The sequence below is a fragment of the Tiliqua scincoides genome, chromosome 4 (genome assembly GCF_035046505.1).
Source record: "Tiliqua scincoides isolate rTilSci1 chromosome 4, rTilSci1.hap2, whole genome shotgun sequence".
Classification (NCBI taxonomy): domain Eukaryota; kingdom Metazoa; phylum Chordata; class Lepidosauria; order Squamata; family Scincidae; genus Tiliqua; species Tiliqua scincoides.
In genome coordinates, this window is record NC_089824.1 from 223,255,063 (window position 1) to 223,277,129 (window position 22,067).

The 22,067-nt window shown below is 51.0% G+C and overlaps 1 protein-coding gene across 1 annotated transcript in view; it reads left to right on the forward strand.

The window, feature by feature from the left end:
- Nucleotides 1–22,067, forward strand: part of TGM2 (transglutaminase 2) — a 60,776-nt gene that overhangs the window by 11,939 nt on the left and 26,770 nt on the right. The window contains exons 3-4 of the mRNA XM_066626465.1: nt 16,466–16,708; nt 19,100–19,218. Of these exons, the coding sequence (XP_066482562.1) occupies nt 16,466–16,708; nt 19,100–19,218 (362 nt within the window). The remainder of the gene's footprint in view (nt 1–16,465; nt 16,709–19,099; nt 19,219–22,067) is intronic.

Genomic DNA, 22,067 nt, shown 5'->3' on the forward strand with positions numbered 1-22,067 from the left:
GGAGCTGGCCTCCTTCCCAGCCCCTTCCTCCATGTGGATTCCGGAATTAAAGCAGGAAATGCAGGTGCCTCCCTGCGTCTGCCTCAGTCCCTGCTTCATTGGAAGAGCCTGCAAGGGGGGAGGCACATAATCCAGCTCCCTTCTTCCTTTGGGCTTTTTAAAGGCTGGTTGTTGGCAACCTTCAGTCTCGAAAGACTCTGGTATCGCACTCTGAATGGTGGTTCTGGCACAGCATCTAGTGTGGCTGAAAAGGCCGATTCGGGAGTGACAATCCCTTCCACACCGGGAGCAAGTGCAGTCTGTCCCTGGTCTGTCTCCCTGGCTATGGGCCTTCCTTCTTTGCCTCTTAGCCTCAGACTGTTGGCCAAGTGTCTCTTCAAACTGGGAAAGGCCATGCTGCACAGCCTGCCTCCAAGCGGGCCGCTCAGAGGCCAGGGTTTCCCACCTGTTGAGGTCCATCCCTAAGGCCTTCAGATCCCTCTTGCAGATGTCCTTGTATCGCAGCTGTGGTCTACCTGTAGGGCGCTTTCCTTGCACGAGTTCTCCATAGAGGAGATCCTTTGGGATCCGGCCATCATCCATTCTCACAACATGACTGAGCCAACGCAGGCGTCTCTGTTTCAGCAGTGCATTCATGGTAGGGATTCCAGCACGTTCCAGGACTGTGTTGTTTGAAACTTTGTCTTGTCAGGTGATGCCGAGAATGCGTCAGAGGCAGCGCATGTGGACAGTTTCCTCTCCTGTTAGTGCGAGAAGTCAGTAGCAGCCCAGATGTCTGAGCTCCAAGGATCTGGGACCACATACGAGGCTCCTTCCTTGTTTTTGCAACAGAAAATGCAAAGCATGCTGGGATCTCTTCCAGGGACATGCAGTCAGTGGTGAGGCAGAGAATGCCCACGGGAGTCCTTTGAAAAGTGCTGCCACTGTATGAGGCGCCCAAGCACCCACAACTCACTTGCTCCATGCATGGTTTGTGGGTGCTTGTGTGCCTCACATGGCGTGCTGCTTTTTGAAGGACTCTGGTGGAGGGGCAATGCCTCACCTGCCTCACCACCCACCACCCCACACCACATGGAAACGAGGAGCATCCTGGAGTCGCTCCCAGAGAGCTCTGCATTTCCCAGGGTTTAAAGAGGACGGACCAAGATCACACCTTCCTCTGCGGGCTCTTTCAGTGGAAGAGGAATCCCAGCATGCTCTACATTTCCTGCATTGATTCAAGAGTCTGTGCAGAGAAAGGAGACAGTAAGGGGTTGTTGTGGGTTGCGGGACAGCAGGACTGGCAGAGTGGAGGGCCTCAGGCTCAGGCACTCCCCAGTTGGCCTCGAATGTGGGGATAATAGTACTCATTTGCTTTCTAGGGTAGTTGTAAGTAACAATTGCTACTAGAACTTCACAATGGAAGATAAGACAAGTTCTGCCCCTGAAGGGCTCACAGTCTCGATCTAACCAGAAGCAAGGCACATAGGGGGTGGTGCACACACACACACGCACACACACACACACACACACACACACACACACACACACACGATCCTGCTGACATTCTGGCTGACATCCCCATGCACATTCCTGCAGTCTTGGGAAAGAGGCACATTTTCAAGAGGACATGGCTATAAGATTCCCTGGGGAGGGGGCTGTTTCTTTAAAAAGCCAGACCAAAATCACACCCATTTGAATGGAAGACAAATAACAGGATGCTCTCTGGGTTCGGACACTGTCAGTTGGCCCCTCTCATTTCTCATATTCTTTCTGCAAAACAGAGCAACCTAAATGATGACTGGGCTGGGGCACCTTCCTTATGAGGAAAGGCTATGGCCTTTGGGCCTCTTCAGCCTAGAAAAGAGGCACCTGAGGGGGGACATGATTGAGACATACAAAATTATGCAGGGGATGGACAGAGTGGATAGAGAGACACTCTTTTCCCTCTCACATAACACCAGAACCAGGGGACATCTGCTAAAATTGAGTGTTGGGAGAGTTAGCACAGACAAAAGGAATTATTTGTTTACCCAGCATGTAATTAGTTTGTGGAACTCCTTGCCACAGGAAGTAGTGATGGCATCTTGCCTGGATGCCTTTAAGAGGGGACTGGACAAATTTCTGGAGGAAAAGTTCATTCTGGGTTACAGGTCCTAGTAGGTATGTGCAAGCTCTTGGTTTTAGAGGCAGGCTGCCTCTGATTGCCAGATGCAGGGGAGGGCACCGGGACGCAGGTTGTGTCTGTTGTTTTGTGTGCTCCCTCAGGCATTTGGTGGGCCGCTGTGAGATACAGGAAGCTGGATTAGATGGGCCCTTGGCCTGATCTAGCGGGGCTATTCTTATGTTCTTAAACTACAATTCCCAGGAAGCCTTGCAGGTCTTCTTGTTATCTGGTGTGCTCCTTGGGGCATTTGGTGGGCCGCTGTGAGATTCAAGAAGCTGGACTAGATGGGCCTTTGGTCTGATCCAGCAGGGATCTGCTTATGTTCTAATGTTCTCACTAAACAAGGGTACCACTTAGCCTTGGACTGTCTTGTCCAAAGAGGCAACCCATGCCTCTGGTCTGGTTCCACAGACCAACCACACGTTGAGTAAAGAAATATTTTCTTTTGTCTGTTCTAACTCTCCCAACACTCAATTTTAGCGGATGTTCCCTGGTTCTGGTATTACGTGAGAGTGTAAAGAGCATCTCCCTATCCACTCTGTCCATCCCCTGCATAATTTTGTATGTCTCAATCATGTCCCCGCTCAGGCGTCTCTTTTCTAGGCTGAAGAGGCCCAAACGCCATAGCCTTTCCTCATAAGGAAGGTGCCCCAGCCCCGTAATCATCTTAGTCTCTCTCTTTTGCACCTTTTCCATTTCCACTATGTCTTTTTTGAGATGCAGCGACCAGAACTGGACGCAATACTCCAGGTGTGGCCTTACAATCGATTTGTACAACAGCATTTTAATATTAGCCGTTTTGTTCTCAATGCCTTTTCTAATGATCCCAAGCATAGAATTGGCCTTCTTTACTGCTGCCGCACATTGGGTCGACACTTTCATCAACTTGTTCACCACCACCCCAAGTTCTCTCTCCTGATCTGTCACAGACAGCTCAGAACCCATCAGCCTATATCTAAAGTTTTGATATTTTGCCCCAATGTGCATGCCTTTACACTTACTGACATTGAAGCGCATCTGCCATTTTGCTGCTCATTCTGCCAGTCTGGAGAGATCCTTCTGGAGCTCCTCAAAATCACTTCTGGTCTTCACCACTCGGACAAGTTTGGTGTCGTCTGCAAACTTTGCCACCTCACTGCTCAACCCTCTCTCCAAGTCATTTATGAAGAGCTTGAAGAGCACCGGCCCCAGGACAGATCCTTGGGGCACACCGCTTTTCACCTCTCTCATTGTGAAAATTGCCCATTGATACCCACTCTTCAACCTGTTTCCTGGTCTTCAACCAGTTCTCAATTCAGGAGCAGATCTGCCCTCTAAGTCCTTGAGGAGTTTTCTCAGTAGCCTTTGGTGAGGGACCGTGTCAAATGCCTTCTGAAAGTCCATATATATAATGTCCACGGGTTCTCCCGCATCCACATGCCTGTTGCCCTTTTCAAAGAATTCTAAAAGGTTTGTGAGGCAAGACTTACCCTTACAGAAGCCATGCTGACTCTCCCTCAGCAAGGCCTGTTCGTCTATGTGTTTTGAGATTCTATCTCTGATGAGACATTCCACCATCTTACCCGGGATAGATGTTAGCCTGACTGGCCTATAGTTTCCCTGGTCCTCTCTCTTTCCTTTTTAAAAGATCAGTGTGACATTTGCTATCCTCTAGTACTGTGGCTGTTTTAAGAGACAAGTTGCATTATGGCTTACAAGCCATGACAGGTATTTGCAACCCCTGATTTTAGAAGTAGACTACCTGTACTATTGTGAATGCTGACTAACCACTATCTTTTGCTAGGCTGATGGATTCCTAAAAGTGTGGTGTAGTGGTGGTGGGGTGACTGGCTTGTGTTTCGTCTGCAGGGATGGGAGGTGAGAGATGTTCTTTTGAGAACTGTGACTCTGTAACTTTTCGGTCCAGTCCTAAGGAGGGCTTGCTCTCGCAGAACATGCAGTCCACCAGCGTCACTGTCTCAAAAGTGCCAAGAAGTGCTTTGTGACAGCACAAGGCCCAGATGTGCCAGCAGGAAGGCCAGAGCCTTCCCATTGATGCTGGCAGAGGTTGGGAGGCCTGCCAAGGCAGGTAAGTCCAGTGCAGGGGAGAGAGTGAGGAGGGGGTTGGACAATGTGAGAGAGGGCAGAACGAGTCCGTGACGGGACTGGGGTGGGTGAATCAGGCCTAGGAGGGGGGCAAAATTGATGGTGCAGGCATGCACCACATCCAAACCCCCTTCCCAGGCCTGATCCGCCTGCAGGGAACAATGCATGCCTGCACCAGCTAGATCACTGGTGCAGGTCTGAGCTGGCCCATTTCAGCCGCTGGGGCTTACCCAGGAGCAAGGGAACAAATGTCCCTTAGCCCAAGGAGACCTCCAGCAGCCAGAAATTCCCCACAGGATGCCGCAGAGCCTGCAAAGGCCCCCGAGGGGGGATTTATGCTGGAGTGGAACGTTAGTCAGTGACACTGGGAAACAAGTCTAGTGGGTACTTCTCTGCTGAAACTGTAGGTTCACGTTAATGTTTATAATTGAAACATGAATTGATTGCATTAATTGATTGGGGCTTAATCCTGTGCATTAAATCAGCCAGTGGGCAAATGCAGGCTCAACTAGTTTTAGCTTTTGTGGACTTTTGGGTCTGTTTGTTTAGTGAAGCCTGAGCAGAATATTTTTAATTAGCCATTTATTTTGAAATCAAATAAGAGTTTCCAGTCTCAGCAAATGTGTTCTCAAATCCCATCTGGTGGGCCATTATCAGGTGACAGTATTCATGGAGTAGAACCAGACACATTCTGGTTTTCTGGCCACCTAAAGCTTGAAAATCTCTCTTGCGTAAGGCCTTTTCAAAAGCACGTGTTCTGCCATGAATGGAGGGAGACGTCAGCTCCAGGCTTAGAGGTTAGTGAGACTGACACTTGAGTCTGGCCTTTCGAATGCAGAAATTCTGCCAGCTGACACTCTCAGTGCTGGGGGTGAGCCAGTCATCCCAGATTCCAGGACCCAGCAGTATCGTTGTGACTTGACCCATTGTGGCTACTGGGTCTTACCCCAGGGCAAGGGGACAAATGTCTCCTTACCCTGAGGAGGCCTCCAGCAGCTGAAAAGCCCCCACAGGGTGCGGTGTAGTTTGCGCCTGCACCTCTGCATAGCCACATGCGGAGTTAGGTAGAATTGGGCTGCCCCGAAATGTAGCATCATGTTTGGGGAGATGACGACCTCCGGCTCCACCAGTGGGAGGGAGCAGTCTGATGCCCTTTGCAGTCTGGATCTAGAGGGAGATCTGGTCGGCAGGAATGCTGTGATCAACATCACCAGCAGGGTCACCTCTGAATCCGTCTTGTTGACCAGAGAGGGAGAGGAACTAGCACATGGGTTGTGGGTGCTTGGGCACCTCACATGGCGGCAGCGCTTTTTGAAGCACTTCAGTGGGGAGGCTCTGCCTCACCTGTCTCCCCACCACTGCACATCTCTGCAAAATCTGAGAGGGGCCTGTTATTGTCCCATCTGCAATCCCCTCCCCCATTCTTTGCAGTGAAAAGTCCACTTTCTTCTGCATGCCTCAGGGGGCAGGACTACTCCCCCCTCCACCACCACCTGGTCCCTCACAGAGACATAAGAACAGCCCCGCTGGATCAGGCCATAGGCCCATCTAGTCCAGCTTCCTGTATCTCACAGCGGCCCACCAAATGCCCCAGGGAGCACACCAGATAACAAGGGACCTGCAAGGCTTCCTGGGAATTGTAGTTAAGAACATAAGAACAGCCCCACTGGATCAGGCCAGAGGCCCATCTAGTCCAGCTTCCTGTATCTCACAGCGGCCCACCAGATGCCCCAGGGAGCACACCAGATAACAAGAAGACCTGCAAGGCTTCCTGGGAATTGTAGTTAAGAACATAAGAACAGCCCCACTGGATCAGGCCATAGGCCCATCTAGTCCAGCTTCCTGTATCTCACAGCGGCCCACCAAATGCCCCAGGGAGCACACCAGATAACAAGGGACCTGCAAGGCTTCCTGGGAATTGTAGTTAAGAACATAAGAACAGCCCCGCTGGATCAGGCCATAGGCCCATCTAGTCCAGCTTCCTGTATCTCACAGCGGCCCACCACATGCCCCAGGGAGCACACCAGATAACAAGGGACCTGCAAGGCTTCCTGGGAATTGTAGTTAAGAACATAAGAACAGCCCCACTGGATCAGGCCAGAGGCCCATCTAGTCCAGCTTCCTGTATCTCACAGCGGCCCACCAAATGCCCCAGGGAGCACACCAGATAACAAGAGACCTGCAAGGCTTCCTGGGAATTGTAGTTAAGAACATAAGAACAGCCCCGCTGGATCAGGCCATAGGCCCATCTAGTCCAGCTTCCTGTATCTCACAGCGGCCCACCAAATGCCCCAGGGAGCACACCAGATAACAAGGGACCTGCAAGGCTTCCTGGGAATTGTAGTTAAGAACATAAGAACAGCCCCGCTGGATCAGGCCATAGGCCCATCTAGTCCAGCTTCCTGTATCTCACAGCGGCCCACCACATGCCCCAGGGAGCACACCAGATAACAAGGGACCTGCAAGGCTTCCTGGGAATTGTAGTTAAGAACATAAGAACAGCCCCACTGGATCAGGCCAGAGGCCCATCTAGTCCAGCTTCCTGTATCTCACAGCGGCCCACCAAATGCCCCAGGGAGCACACCAGATAACAAGAGACCTGCAAGGCTTCCTGGGAATTGTAGTTAAGAACATAAGAACAGCCCCGCTGGATCAGGCCATAGGCCCATCTAGTCCAGCTTCCTGTATCTCACAGCGGCCCACCAAATGCCCCAGGGAGCACACCAGATAACAAGGGACCTGCAAGGCTTCCTGGGAATTGTAGTTAAGAACATAAGAACAGCCCCACTGGATCAGGCCATAGGCCCATCTAGTCCAGCTTCCTGTATCTCACAGCGGCCCACCAAATGCCCCAGGGAGCACACCAGATAACAAGAGACCTGCAAGGCTTCCTGGGAATTGTAGTTAAGAACATAAGAACAGCCCCGCTGGATCAGGCCATAGGCCCATCTAGTCCAGCTTCCTGTATCTCACAGCGGCCCACCAAATGCCCCAGGGAGCACACCAGATAACAAGGGACCTGCAAGGCTTCCTGGGAATTGTAGTTAAGAACATAAGAACAGCCCCACTGGATCAGGCCAGAGGCCCATCTAGTCCAGCTTCCTGTATCTCACAGCGGCCCACCAAATGCCCCAGGGAGCACACCAGATAACAAGGGACCTGCAAGGCTTCCTGGGAATTGTAGTTAAGAACATAAGAACAGCCCCACTGGATCAGGCCATAGGCCCATCTAGTCCAGCTTCCTGTATCTCACAGCGGCCCACCAAATGCCCCAGGGAGCACACCAGATAACAAGGGACCTGCAAGGCTTCCTGGGAATTGTAGTTAAGAACATAAGAACAGCCCCACTGGATCAGGCCATAGGCCCACCTAGTCCAGCTTCCTGTATCTCACAGCGGCCCCCAAATGCCCCAGGGAGCACACCTGATAACAAGAGACCTGCATCCTGGTGCCCTCCCTTACAAAACACAACATGCTTCCAACTCTCTCTCTCTCTCTCTCTCTCTCTCTCTCGGTCTGACAGTTTTTCTGTTTCTGCTTCCTCCATCTGACTTGTTTGTTTTCACAACACCTCTGAAGTCACACCAGCCCCCAAAGCATTTCCAACACACCCCTGAGACATTCCAGCAGGATAACAGCTCCCTTTTGTGAGTCCTCCCTGTAAGGCCTCCTGGGAGCGACCCCCCCCCCCACAGTTGCCCGTAGTAAGATGAGGCTAAAAGTAACAACCATTTGACAGAACTTGTAAGAGAAAAATGCAGCATGCAGAAAAGTACTCCAGGAGAAGTGGATGACTGGCAGGCTTGGCGTGGGAGGAGCACAATGTGTGGTAAATGCCAGTGCGAGCTCTTCTTGCCAGACGTGCTGGGACCCGAGCCCCATCAGCCTCTGTGTGGAAGGGGCAGGGGCAGCAGGGGTTTGATCTGGCTGAAGCAGGAGGGGCTGCTGCCTCTGCCAGTCTGCTGTGCTGCTGGAATGTGTTTGGCTTGGCATCTCTTCAAGCTGGGAGGCCACTTTTGACAAAGCCCTCCAAGAGTGCAGGCAAGAGGCTGTGGATTCAGGCCGCTACCTGAATCTGTCAAGCAGAAAAACACACTCCGGAAAAAACACCCACCCCTGAACTGGCAAGGCGGAACGCTGCGTCCGGAAGCTGCCAGCCGTACTTCTGTGCTTGCTGACTGCAGCAGGCAGCTGCTTTGTCTGGGGCAGGCCACTGGCTGAGCGGTGCCCATTCTGCCTCTGTAGTCCTGCTGCCTCAGACCTAGTGACCTGGAGAGATGTACTCCAGCCCGGATACTGGGGCCCTCTCAAGGACCTGAGAATCCAGGGAGCAGGAGGGCCACGTTGCAAAGGGCCCGTGTGGCTGTGCTGGTGGCTCCTGCCTCCTGGCCCGATAGTTTCTCCTGCTTTCTCCCCCTCTTTGGCCTCACAACCTGACTTCCTGCGTGGGCCTAGAGCAGTGCTGGCCTCAGGCTGCTGGGATCCTGGCGCAACTGAGCCCCCCATTGCTGCCACACCAGCACTGAGGGTGCAGGGATTGGCTCAGCTTCTGATGCAGTCCTCCTTGGGATGGGAAAAGGGAGGGAGGGGCAGAGGATTCCAAAGGCTTGGCTCTCATTTTATCTCTGCAGTCCGGCAGCTGGTCTCAGAGCAAAGGGGACAGGAAGGAAACAAAGGGAGGAAGCTCTCCGCTCAGCCTTTCTCACAGTTCCCAGTAACGCACGGGGGCTCTGCAAGGAACAAGGCAGCTGGGTCTTTCCTCTGTTGGCCTCTCATCAGATAAAACAGTGAAAGCACAAGATCACAAAGCAGACCACAACTGCCAGCAGGGCTGTCCAGGATTTGGGGCATGACTCCAAAAGTGCAATGCGCAGGGTCATTCTGTTAGCTTTTAAACTAATTTTCTAGTGTCTCTGAAAACCGGTTAGGGGACTCGGGTGGGGGTTCCAGGCAGCTGCAGCACCCTGGTAGCTAGCCAGAGATGAGGGCTGCTGGCTGTTGCCCTGAAGGGCCATTGCTGCACCAGGCCAGAGGATGGCATTGCACCTTTCAAAGTAGTGGAGTCCGGTCAGGGGATGGAAGGGGCCAATGAGTTCCACACAGCCCTGTAAAACTGCTGCCTCTGACCCGATTGCTGTTCTGAGGGAGCTGTCTGGTTGTCGCTTCCCAGTGGCGCCTCCAAGTCTGCCCTCAGCCAGGCACTTTGCCGACAAGGCAGAGCAGGGCTGGCCATTTCAGGGTTTCATTCAGAGTTTAGTGCGTGACCCCCCAAAGGATAACATTTTGGTCTTGGCATCTCAGCAACTCTTGGCTCAGGTAGTTACAGAACAGCTCGCAGGTTGCCGAGTCTTATAATCACCCGCTTGCTGGCATCCACAGCCTGCCCAGTTGATACCTGATTGCCTCCAGAAGCCACGATAAGGAAAAGGGAGATATTTCTTTCAGATTCTTGAGACCTGTGAACTTGTGTGCACAACAGTTACTGAAAACAAACAACAGGTAGCAAAAGAACAGCTATCTGTATCTCTCTATCCATTACCATTTGATGTGTAATTTACAGCAGAATGCAATGAAACGAACCAAACAATATCTCCGTTCTATCAAAGGTTATGGCCAAAAAATCCGAAAACAAAAATACAGCTGTCTTATGTATCAAAAAGTAGATTTCCTTAACTCAAAATGGACCAATGCAATTGATTATTCACAGAGCCAATGAGATGTTGTTATGACACAGCATGGAACCAATACGGTGTTAATAAGGTGACACCCTGGGGGGGTGACACCATTTGTGACCAAAATTGCTAAAATCGTGGTTTCTAGGAATAATACCATCATGTAATATACCATTTGATGTGTGCTTTACAGCAAAATGCAATAAAACAAACAGGATGGAAATATCCGTTTTCTGTCAAAAAGCTATAACTTAATAACCAGAAAAGGAAACACAATTGCCTTATGTCAGAAAAAGTGGATTTCCTTAACTCAAAAATGACCAGTGAGCCTGAGTGTTATGAGAGCTAATAAGGTGTTATTATGACACAGCAAGGAACCAATAAGATGTTATCATGAGTCAGCTCCCTTTTCCATGTATCAGAACTAATACTCAAACTCCAATTCAGTTGTGTGTCATCAAGTTGGCCACTTTTTTTGTTGGTTACTGATTGGTCTGGTAACCTGTACTGTTCTATCGTAAAATAACTAAATAACTAAATAACTAAATAACTAAATAACTAAATAACTAAATAAATAAATAAATAAATAAATAAATAGGGGTGACATCATGAGTTACCAGACTGAGTGGCACCAACCCTAGTGATGACAGTGGTGGGAAAGTTGGGTGTTGTCAGTCAGTGACTTAGATGTCTTTTGAAGTGGATTCTAAACATTAATTATGGACTATAATCTGTCAGTGGTTATTAAGCATGATGGCTACATTGGACCTCCAAGTGCAGGGCAGTATGTCAAGAGAAGCCCAATCCTGACCTGCCCGGCACTTGAGGCTACTGCGATGCAAAAATGGCTACCACAGCATCCAACACACACCGGGTAGCCCATGGCAGCTCCTCAGGGGACACATCTGTCCCCTTCCCTCAGGTAAGGGAAGTAGCCCTGCAATGGGATTACTCAATTCTGTAGTGGCTCTTGAGCCAGCACAGAATCAAGGAGTCCCGTGTTGGGCCACACAGCCTGACACAGGGCTCAGGATCTGGTGGAGCTGAGCTCCACCAGTCCTGCCCCCATCCCACCCTGCTCCCTCGCCAAGCCTCTCCCTGCCCTCCCCCCACCTCCCCTGCCCCGGAACACCTCCCCCTTTCCTCCCCCTATGCCCCCCTCTCACCTCTCCACCACCTGGTGATCCAGGCGAGCGCCGGAATGCAGGTTCAGCACCAGAGCTGGCCCAGCACAGGCTCATAGGCTATCTCCGGCACTGGGCCTACGGCGAGGCTTACAAATGTGCCTTAGGACACGTTTGTGATAGTGCCTGCCAGCAGTAAGCTGCCGCAACAGGCTCTGGATCACACCTGGAGTCAAGGAAAGATCCAATGTTAGTCAAGGAAAGATCCAAGCCATTTAGTTATTTGATTTTTCTCTGTAAACCGCTTTGTGAACATTTAGTTGAAAAGCGGTATATAAACTGTTGTTGTTGTTGTTGTTGTTGTTGTTGTTGTTGTTGTTATTATTGGGGGGGAAGAGCACACTTGACTCCAGAGCCCAAGTTAAGCAGGCAGGTAGATCTGGGCTCTCAGTTGAGCTTCGGCCTCTGTGGCTCACGTTTGCTGGGTGGGTAGACATGGGCTTCCACCTGGACTTAGAGTCCAGATCTACCTACTGGGTAGATCTGGGCTCCCATTCTGACTGCCCTCTGGAGCCATCTCTTTCAGGTGTGCAGATCTGGACTCCTGGTTGAACTTTTGCCTCTGTGGCTGAGATTTGCTGGGCGGGTAGAAGCTGGGTTCCCGCCCGGACTTGAAGCCCAGATGAATTAATTTTGTTGTGTCAAAAATGTATGTGCCCCAGGGGTCAAATGATCTAACTATGCAACTGGTTGATAGCCAAAGTGAGATGATACACAAACAGGTAGGCACCTGACTGTAGGTAATTCCTTAGAGCAGAGTTTCTTAAGCAGTGGTTCTTGTACCATGTGGTATGTGAAGTGGTGCCCGGTGGTACATGCAGAACCCCCAGACCCCTTCTGCCTGGTAGCAAGACCAGCAACACAATGTGATAAGCAGCAGTAGGAGGCTCAGAGCGCCAGCATGCACTTTTTGTGTGCTCTGTAAAGTCTTCCTGTCCCCATAAGCCTTTTATCTCTGTTGCACTGTGTTTGGCTTCCCAATCAAAAGCAACTCGCAATGACATCATCACAGGTTACTTCCAGGGGCACTTCCAATAGGTGGTCCTTGAGAAGTGGTGCAGTGGGGGACAAAGGTTGACCAATACTGCTTTAGAGGTATGCAGAGTTTCAACAACAGTCCATTAGCTACATGCATGGTGAAGAGCAGCTGAAAGTGTCCATGGAAGTGGGGGGAGAGGGAGCAGGTAAATGAAGGACAGGGAGGGAGAGATTGTGGACTGCAGTCCCAAAAAGTTGATGGGAAGTATCCTGGGAGGGAGGATTCGTGTTGGGGGTGCTTGCTGTGATGTCACAAACTCCCCCCCCCCCCGCGCTGTGCTGCAGGGATGTGTTGGGAGAAGGGGAGGGGAGCAAAATGAGATTCTGTCTGCCCAGAATCTCCCAGCAGAACCTGGACAGGTTGCCTGCTTCAGTTGACAGATGAACCTAGAGTGAGCAGAGACCCTGAGGGTAGCCTGGCCTTGGCTGGACTGATGGCTCCAAGGCTGAATCACCAAACAGCATCAGTTCCCTTCTGCCTCAATTGGGTTGATGCAGGTGAGCTATACGTGGCCTGTATGTCCTGAGTGGTTGAAAGCAGCTGACCTCAGGGCAAGGGAGGCGCAGACTTTGCCCATTACAGAAAAAAGGAGTTGCCCCCTAGAACCCAGACCAGTGCTCTTTTGGCTGGAGCCACCCCCTCACCCTGACAGCATGGCTCTCTGTTAATCCGCCCAGATGAAAGGGCTTCTGTCTCTTGCAAATTGCACACCTCCAGTTCCAGGAAGTTTGCTCTGTCTGCAGGTCTGAAACTCAACCCTGCTCCACAGGACCATGAGAAGGCTTTGTTTAGAAGCTGCCAGGGTGGGGATGGTCTGCTGATGGCGCACTCTGGGGCAGCTCAAGGCAAACATGCCCTGGATTCATCCAACACCAAAAGGCCCCAGCAGGGTCTCCACCCTGGAATTCCTGCAAGATGAATGAGCAGCTGTCTGAGGAAAGAAAGAGGAACTTTTTGACCTTGTTTGGGAACAAGGAGGAGGAGATGGAGAAGCAGCAGCTATTCCTGTTCGAAGGCTCTGGGGACTGAGTAATGGCCCAGCTCCTCCAGGAACACTCCAGCTGAGCTGCTTTCTCACACAGCCGACCCCGAGAGGATCTTCCACCCAGGAGGCCGCACCGAAGGAAGGAAGGCGGGCAAGCAAGCACTTTCACCCCTCCTTAGCTCATGTGTATTTTTGGTCATGGAATCTGAGTCCTCAACCAGGGTGGGGGAGCAGCGGGGCTGGCTCAGCACAGACAGAGACTTCGTTGTGGAGGCTGTGACCAGTGGCACTTGGAGAGCCAGTCAAAATGAAAGGTGCCAGTCACTGTAGCCAGGTGGGTGGGGAGGGCATGCATGGAGCATGACCGTGCGGTTCTGCGCGTCTCTCTCCATCCTTCTGGGCCAACCAGACCAGCAAAGCCCCTGTGTGCTCCTGACAAGAACAAGCACAGAGTGTGAAAGGAAAGTGCTGTCCTTCCTGCAACCTGGGCCTGTCTGGAGTGCCCAGCAAGGGCCTCAGTGGAAGTTCACAGCTGTGCGATGGGAGGCCTTCCCGTTGTCCATTCAGCCATTTCAGTAGCCAGAACAAAACCCAAGCCGATGAGTAGATAGTCGAAGGACTCATTGCAAGCACAGTCTGGTCCTGCTTGGCTAGGGAGTGACCCTGGGCTTGGTTGCAGGCCTGGTGCTGAAGGACCCCTCCAGCCCCTCTCTAACACCTCCCATTAGCTGCAGGGGGTGGGCAATGTACACCACCACACTGCACTTCATTGTTGCCTGGTCTGGTGGGCGTCAATGGGATGATCACCAGGGTCATGCTTTCGGTTTGGTCTTTTTCAACACACACACACACACACACACACACCTTGGAGTTGAGGGATAAGCTGCTGCTACTTCTGGTGGCTTTTTTGAACTGGTCTCCAGCCTCAGCACTTTATCAGCGTTGGTCGTTGCTGCTGTTGCCATCTCTGTGGTTCTTGGCTCAGTCTCGTTCCTGCACTCTCCACTTGGAACACTTTGCTGTTGGTTGCCCTCTTTTAACCCTTTTTGTGCACTGTGTGGTTTGCACTTGGAAAATATTTCACTGCTGGTTTTTATCCTGGTCAGTCAGGGGTGTCAAACACATCTGACCCACAGGAGTTCTTTATCCGGCTCTCCAAGCACCCCCCTTTCAGCAGTGCTGCTTCTGCCAAGGCGCTGGGAGGGAGAGACAGAAGGAGGCCTCAGAAGGCAAGAAACAGTTTGGGGGAAGGGACAGCCCTACTTCTGCTGAGGCATCACTTTGCAGACCACCGCTCAGCTGATAATGGCTCAGTAACTGAGAGAGCAGAGTTATCACCCGTGCTGGATAAGGAACTTCTGCAGGCCTGATCAGTGGCTGTAAGATCAGTGCGGTAAGACCAAGTGGCTTACAGCAGGTGATCAGTACAATTATTTTAAATGCGTAAAAATCTAAACAATAAAATATTGGCTTGACTTAAACACTAAGGCTTTCATGGCCAGTATTTGTGACATTGAAATTAACAATGTTCGGGCTGATAGGCTGCAATCAAATAAAGCAGTTCTTACCTAAGGTTTTGCCTACTACTTTGGTAGGCAAAGGATGAAGCTACAAGTAAACAAGTATATCCAGTATACCTGGTGTAACGGATATTCTGATCTTAAGGTCCCAAGTACCTCTCCTTCTACCTCAGTGTTCCACCTGTCGGCTTAACTGCCCAAAGGGCAGTTTGACAGTGTCCAAGAGGAGGTGAGGGCTTGTTTTGGAAACTGCTGGGCACAGCGGCAGGCTGCAGGACTGTCTGAGCGAAGGGCATGTGGGAGTGGGGCTCTAGAGGCCAGGACACACCTATGAGTCCCCTGAAGTGTGCAGACAAAGCCACAGAGGAATCACGAAAACCCGCCATCCTCCTCTGCAGCATCGGCCTTCACTATGAGTGGAGTCACTGCTTGGAACAGGAGGGCCACACACCTCCTGCTAGTGGTGTATTATTATTAACAGTGTTTATATACTGCTTTTCAACTAAAAGTTCACAAAGCGGTTTACAGAGAAAAATCAAATAACTAAATGGCTCCCTGTCCCAAAAGGGCTCACAATCTAAAAAGATGCAAAGGAATCCCAGCAGACAGCCACCGGAACAGACACTGCTGGGGTGAGGTGGGCCAGTTACTCTCCCCCTGCTAAAAAAGGAGCACCCACTTGAAAAAGTGCCTCTTACCCAATTAGCAGTAAGGTGTATGATTTCTGCCACTCACAAGTGGAGACAGGCTGGGATCATTTTCTGATCATGCCCTCTCAGTCCCCGACAAGCAGTTGCTCCTGGAAATAAACCCTCTGTCATGGAGGTATGCAGTTCCGTCTGGCAGGCAGCCCAGCAGGTCTTCTTCTTTTTATGGCAGACATGTCTGAAGAGGCCCAGGCTGTCCAGCCAGTGGCTTCTCCTGCGATGGCCCCTGAATGATGGGGTCTGCTCCTCCAGTGAGGCTAGTCTGCAGGGCTGGCCCTAAATCTCCTGGCACCTGGAGAGGCCTGCCAAAGGGCCCCACCACCACGTGGCTCCAAGTGGAAGAGGGAGGAGACGAGAATGGTGGGGCTGGAGTGTCCTGTCAAAGAGGGACTGTAGCCAGTGTGGATCATTTCTTTAGCATTTGGGTGTGTCGTCTGGTGCACCTTGGCAATAATTTGGGTTCTGCAGAGTCTTGGCCATAGAGTAACAGAACCGCAGAGTTGGGCTTTGAGGGAGTCCTGTGAATGATCCTGTCCACCCGCAAAACTGTATTTATTGAAAACATTTGTACTGTATGCTGCTTTTCAAACACAGTTTTTACGGCGGTTTACAATTTTAAACTTAAGAGAATTTAAAACCAGCAGTTAAAAACAACTTTTCTGAAGAGACCTGGGGGAGATTTAAAAAAAAGCAAGACTTTGCCTGTTGCCAAAAAGGTCACTGCCAGGTGCCAGGTGAGCCTCTCTCGGGGAAGGAATTCCACAAAAAGGGCACCATTATCATCAAAATACCCCTTCTTCTCTCTGGTCACTCCCCCCCCATCCTTCTGGGGCAGGGATATCTGCTGGAGGGCCTCAGAAATGTGCACAGACAGCTGGAAAAGGTAACGACTCTCATATAGGCACTTTCTTGGTGTCTAAGGTGCATTTTCCACCTTCTCAAACCCCCCCCCCAAATTTCCTGTTGAGCATTGAAAGAGTGTGACAAAGAGGTTCCCGATGAGGCATCTGCCTCTGCTGCAACCCCCCCCCCCCACTGCCCAGCCAGAGGGGGGCCAGCCAAGGCATCCCCCACAGTAAAGTCTATACATTGACAGAAAGCACTAACCAGCCCATTTCCTCCCCCAGGGCCTTGCCCCATTGAGACATCAGGAACCAGGTTCCCCTTTCCTCTCTCGTGCTCCCTGGAAGAGGCAACCTGGAGCTCAGCAGTGGACAGCCAGAATGGAGCTTCCTTGTCTGTGTCCATCACCTCCCCTCCTGACGCCCGGATTGGCCGGTACCGCCTGACCATGGAGGCCTCCACGGACCACCAAGGCTCCAGCTTCCACCTGGGGGAATTCATCTTGCTCTTCAACCCTTGGTGTCCCTGTAAGATTTTCTCAGGTTTTCCCAAGCAACTTTTGGCGGTGGGGAGAAGAGGAGGGGCCTTTCCCATTTGCCCTTCCCCTTTTCATCTCATGTGGGAAATTGTGTGGTGGCCACCACTGGAATCCTGCCTGCAGTGCTGGTTGCTCCACTCAGTGGCATAGCACAAGAAAGAATTACTTCAGTCAGTGCATAATCAGTCTGTGGAATTCACTGCCACAAGATGTGATGGTGGCCAGTAGGATAGAGGGCTTTAAAAGGGGATCAGACAAATAAGAACAGCACTAACCATAGCACTATAAGGCACCTGCAGGTTTAGATGTCCTCTCTCTTTGGTGTCAGATATTTGGGATAAGCAACCAGGAAAGAAGCAGCCTTCCATGCCCTACTTGTGGACTTCATAGAGGCATCTGGTTGGTCGCTGTGGGGAGACCTCTTGACACCAGAGGTGGCATGCCAAATTCTTCCCCCCTGACTCAATGAGGTGCCAGCATCTGTGCCTCCCTCTCTCCAACGCCCGAGCTCAGCATCCTTTTCCCCTCCATTTCCTCTTCGTCTGTCCACTTCTTCCTTTTCCAGTTCTGAGAGTGGAAAGAGGAGATGGAAGCAGGGAGGACAGAAATGGGTGCCCCCCCAGCACCGATCTGCTTCCTGCGGTGTCTGCTTCAGTTGGCCTCATGGATGGGCCAGTCCTGGGCAAGACGGGTTGCTGGAAAAGACATGTTTTAGGTTGCAACTTCAAAGACATGAACTGGAGAGCAAGCTCCATTGGACACAATGAGATTCCCTCCTTCGTAAATGTGCATTGGAGTGTGCTGCACATTTGGTCCAGCAGTTAGCTTCCTGTGCAGGGAAACGTCAGGAGAGGAACATCACAGATGTTCTGCACAGCAATAAGGACATTGCTGGAACTGGGAAAATTGTGTAATGGAAGCCATTTAGATTGATCGTTGATTGAAACAATGACTGCCAAGTGGGAAAATATGTAATAAGACCGGTGACATCTCAGGGGAAAAGCAAATGAAATGCATTTGATCAGCTAAAACATGACCAAGGTCCTTTTCGATCCCTACGTTCCATTCCCCAAGCCAGCTCAAATAGGAGGCTCTTCCAGCCCTTGCAGTACAGGATCCTCCTTAGGCAGGTCTCTGCACATGCAACATGTCCCAATGGATTTTTTAAGTAGTGGCATTGGGGGGGGGGGGTTGATTGGGTGTGAAACTGTGAGAGGGGCCAACTCCCCCTCAGCCCCTCCCATGATTGCACTCAGTTTTGTAGGCCCTCCAGGGCTGCTATTTAAAAACTGCCTATGGAGCCCCATCATGTGTTAGAGGCACATCTGAGGACCTCTCCAGATGAAGGCTCTGGTTCCTAGACCAGGCCTGTGCTCAATTATTGGGACAGGAAGACCAGAGGATGCTCTCAACATTTCTGGTACAGGAAAACAGTGCTTTTGGCTGTGCCAGCCTCACGGGTACTGAATTAATTAATCAAAGCTGTGACCTGTGCCCTAAGACCCAGTGCAGTCTTGCCAGGGATGCTGCTGGGACTCTGCAGCATCACAAGGAGTCCCCCTGGCACACATGTGCTCAGAGCATGCAGTGCAACCCTCTCACTAAACTGTGCAGTGGAACCTCTGGAGCAGCCATTTTCAACCACTGTGCTGTGGCACACTAGTGTGCCACGAGTGGTCCACAGGTGTGTCGCAGGAATTTGGGGGAAGATCATTTATTAGTGGGGCCAATGGGGATGTGAGCCCCCCACTGGCAGCATGGTGTGCCTTGTCAATTGTCAAAAACCTGATGGTGTGCCCTGACAATTTTAGTGCCTTGTCAGTGTGCCAGGAGATGAAAAAGGTTGAAAATCACTGCTCTGGAGCATTGGACACTCCTGAACTGGGTCTCTGCAGCTCTAATCCGCTTCTTGGCCACCAACTTGGCTTCCATGGAGAAATGGAGGCTGCACAGAATATAGAAGTGGCAGGTCCCTTTGCTCCAGGGTTTGGCCTTGACACTGACTAGGCAGGCAAGATGAAGAAGGAGGGAGAGGCCGGGAATGTCAAGTCACTGACACTGAGCCTGGAACAGGGGCCAGCCCGATGGCAGAGAAGGGGCAGGTGAAGCGCAGCATAGGTGGGCCAGCTGATGAAAAGGGCTTAGAGAAGAGGGGCTTGGAGGAGGAGGAGGCGCAGAGAAGGGGAGGCTGGGCCAAGCACTCCCTCACTCTCCCTTCCTCCTCTCCCTCTGGCTGAGTTCCCTGTGTTGTCCCCTGCCCTCGCCAACCCCCAGCAACACGTCTCTGCAATCCTCAAGCAGTGTGGGTTCTTCTCTTTATTGGACCACCTTCTCCCTCCCCTTTCTGCTGTGGCTGCATCTCTGCGTTCTCTTTTCCCAGCGGATTCCGTCTTTCTCGAACGCGAAGAGGAGCGCACGGAGTACGTGTTGACTCAGCATGGCCAGATCTTCCAGGGGTCAAAGGATTACATCTATCCCACCCCATGGAACTTTGGGCAGGTGAGTTCCTCTTGCGCCCTGTGATGCCCACTCAGTAACAGCTTGTTGTGCCTGTATAGAGCTGCCTGTCTGGATGCCAGTCACTGGCTACAAAGTCTGGAGTTCAGGGCACGCTGGTCACAGAGAGCAGTGGAACCCATGCTCAGGAGGGGATGCCATGCCGGGTGATAGATCACCTTGTATTTTGATCCATGCCTAATAGCCACTGGCTGACAGGCTAGGAATTAGAGAAAGTCATGGAGGATAAGTCAAGCAGTGGCTCCAAGTCGTGACACCTATGTAGAACCTCCATGATCTATGGCAGTATGCATCTGCATACCAGTTGCTAGGAGGAAAGACCAGCGGAAGGCTAGTGACCACATTTCCTCTTGTGGGTTTCCTGGAGGAACTGCTCAGTGGACCTTCAGCCTGGTCCTGCAAAGTTCTTTTTGTGTTCTTCTGGCTTTCTGTGAACTGGGCCTTTGTCTCTTCAAAACCAGCGCCCCTCATAATGGTGATGTGTTTATTTTGATTTCTCAACTCCAACTCAAGGACTTGAACCATAGTGAGCTGCTCACTGAAGGCCCAAGAAAATAGTATCCCAGAACCCATTTGGGGTGTTTCAAGCACTGGCATAGCTAGGGAGAGGTGCAAAGCACTAAGTTTTTCAGGGAGCCTGATCACAGCAAGCAAAGCACTAAGTTCTGCAGGGAGCCTCACCTTCAGAGCCATTCTGGGGGGGGGGGGAGCAAAACAGAGGCTTAAGCACCAGAGTGCACAACACAGTGAGGCTTCTTGCAAAACTTAGTGCTTTACATAACATAAGAACATAAGAACAGCCCCACTGGATCAGGCCACAGGCCCATCTAGTTCAGCTTCCTGTATCTCTCAGCGGCCCACCAGATGCCCCAGGGAGCACCAGATAACAAGAGACCTCATCCTGGTGCTCTCCCCTACATCTGGCATTCTGACTTAACCCATTCCTATTCCTAAAATCAGGAGGTTGCGCATACACATCATGGCTTGTACCCCATAATGGATTTTTCCTCCAGAAACTTGTCCAATCCCCTTTTAAAGGCGTCTAGGCTAGACGCCAGCACCACATCCTGTGGCAAGGAGTTCCACAGACCGACCACACACTGAGTAAAGAAATATTTTCTTTTGTCTGTCCTAACCCACCCAACACTCAATTTTAGTGGATGTCCCCTGGTTCTGGTATTATGTGAGAGTGTAAAGAGCATCTCCCTATCCACTCTGTCCATTCCCTGCATAATTTTGTATGTCTCAATCATGTCCCCCCTCAAGCGTCTCTTTTCTAGGCTGAAGAGGCCCAAACGCCGTAGCCTTTCCTCATAAGGAAGGTGCCCCAGCCCAGAAATCATCTTAGTCGCTCTCTTTTGCACCTTTTCAATTTCCACTGTGTCTTTTTTGAGATGCGGCGACCAGAACTGGACACAATACTCCAGGTGTGGCCTTACCAAAGATTTGTACAACGGCATTATAATACTAGCCGTTTTGTTCTCAATACCCTTCCTAATGATCCCAAGCATAGAATTGGCCTTCTTCACTGCCGCCGCACATTGGGTCGACACTTTCATCGACCTGTCCACCACCACCCCAAGATCTCTCTCCTGATCTGTCACAGACAGCTCAGAACCCATCAGCCTATATCTAAAGTTTTGATTTTTTGCCCCAATGTGCATGACTTTACACTTACCGACATTGAAGCGCATCTGCCATTTTGCTGCCCATTCTGCCAGTCTGGAGAGATCCTCCTGGAGCTCCTCACAATCACTTCTGGTCTTTACCACTCGGAAAAGTTTGGTGTCGTCTGCAAACTTAGCCACTTCACTGCTCAACCCTGTCTCCAGGTCATTTATGAAGAGGTTGAAAAGCACTGGTCCCAGGACAGATCCTTGGGGCACACCGCTTTTCACCTCTCTCCATTGTGAAAATTGCCCATTGACACCCACTCTCTGCTTCCTGGCCTCCAACCAGTTCTCAATCCAGGAGAGGACCTGTCCTCTAATTCCCTGACTGTGGAGTTTTTTCAGTAGCCTTTGGTGAGGGACCGTGTCAAACGCCTTCTGAAAGTCCAGATATATAAGGTCCACGGGTTCTCCCGCATCCACATGCCTGTTGACCTTTTCAAAGATTTCTATAAGGTTCGTGAGGCAAGACTTACCCTTACAGAAGCCATGCTGACTCTCTCTCAGCAAGGCCTGTTTGTCTATGTGTTTTGAGATCCTATCTTTGATGAGGCATTCCACCATCTTACCCGGTATGGATGTTAGGCTGACCGGCCTATAGTTTCCCGGGTCCCCCCTCTTTCCCTTTTTAAAAATAGGCGTGACATTTGCTATCCTCCAATCTTCTGGCACCGTGGCCATTTTGAGGGACAAGTTGCATACCTTAGTCAAGAGATCTGCAACTTCATTCTTCAATTCCTTAATAACCCTTGGGTGGATGCCATCAGGGCCCGGTGACTTATTGATCTTTAATTTATCAATGAGGTCTGAAACATCTTCTCTTTTAATCTCTATCTGACTTCTCGGTCAGGAGGGGCTGTTCGGGCAGCGGTATCTGCCCGAGGTCTTCTGCCGTGAAGACAGATGCAAAGAACTCATTTAATTTCTCTGCCATCTCTAAGTCTCCTTTTATCTCCCTCCCTCACCATCCAGAGGGCCAACCGCTTCTCTGGCGGGTTTCCTGCTTCTAACATACTTGAAGAAGCTTTTATTATTCCCCTTAATGTTGCTGGCCATGCGTTCCTCATAGTCTCTCTTGGCCTCCCCTATCACCTTCTTACATTTCTTTTGCCACAGTTTATGTTCCTTTTTACTCTCCTCATTAGGGCAAGACTTCCATTT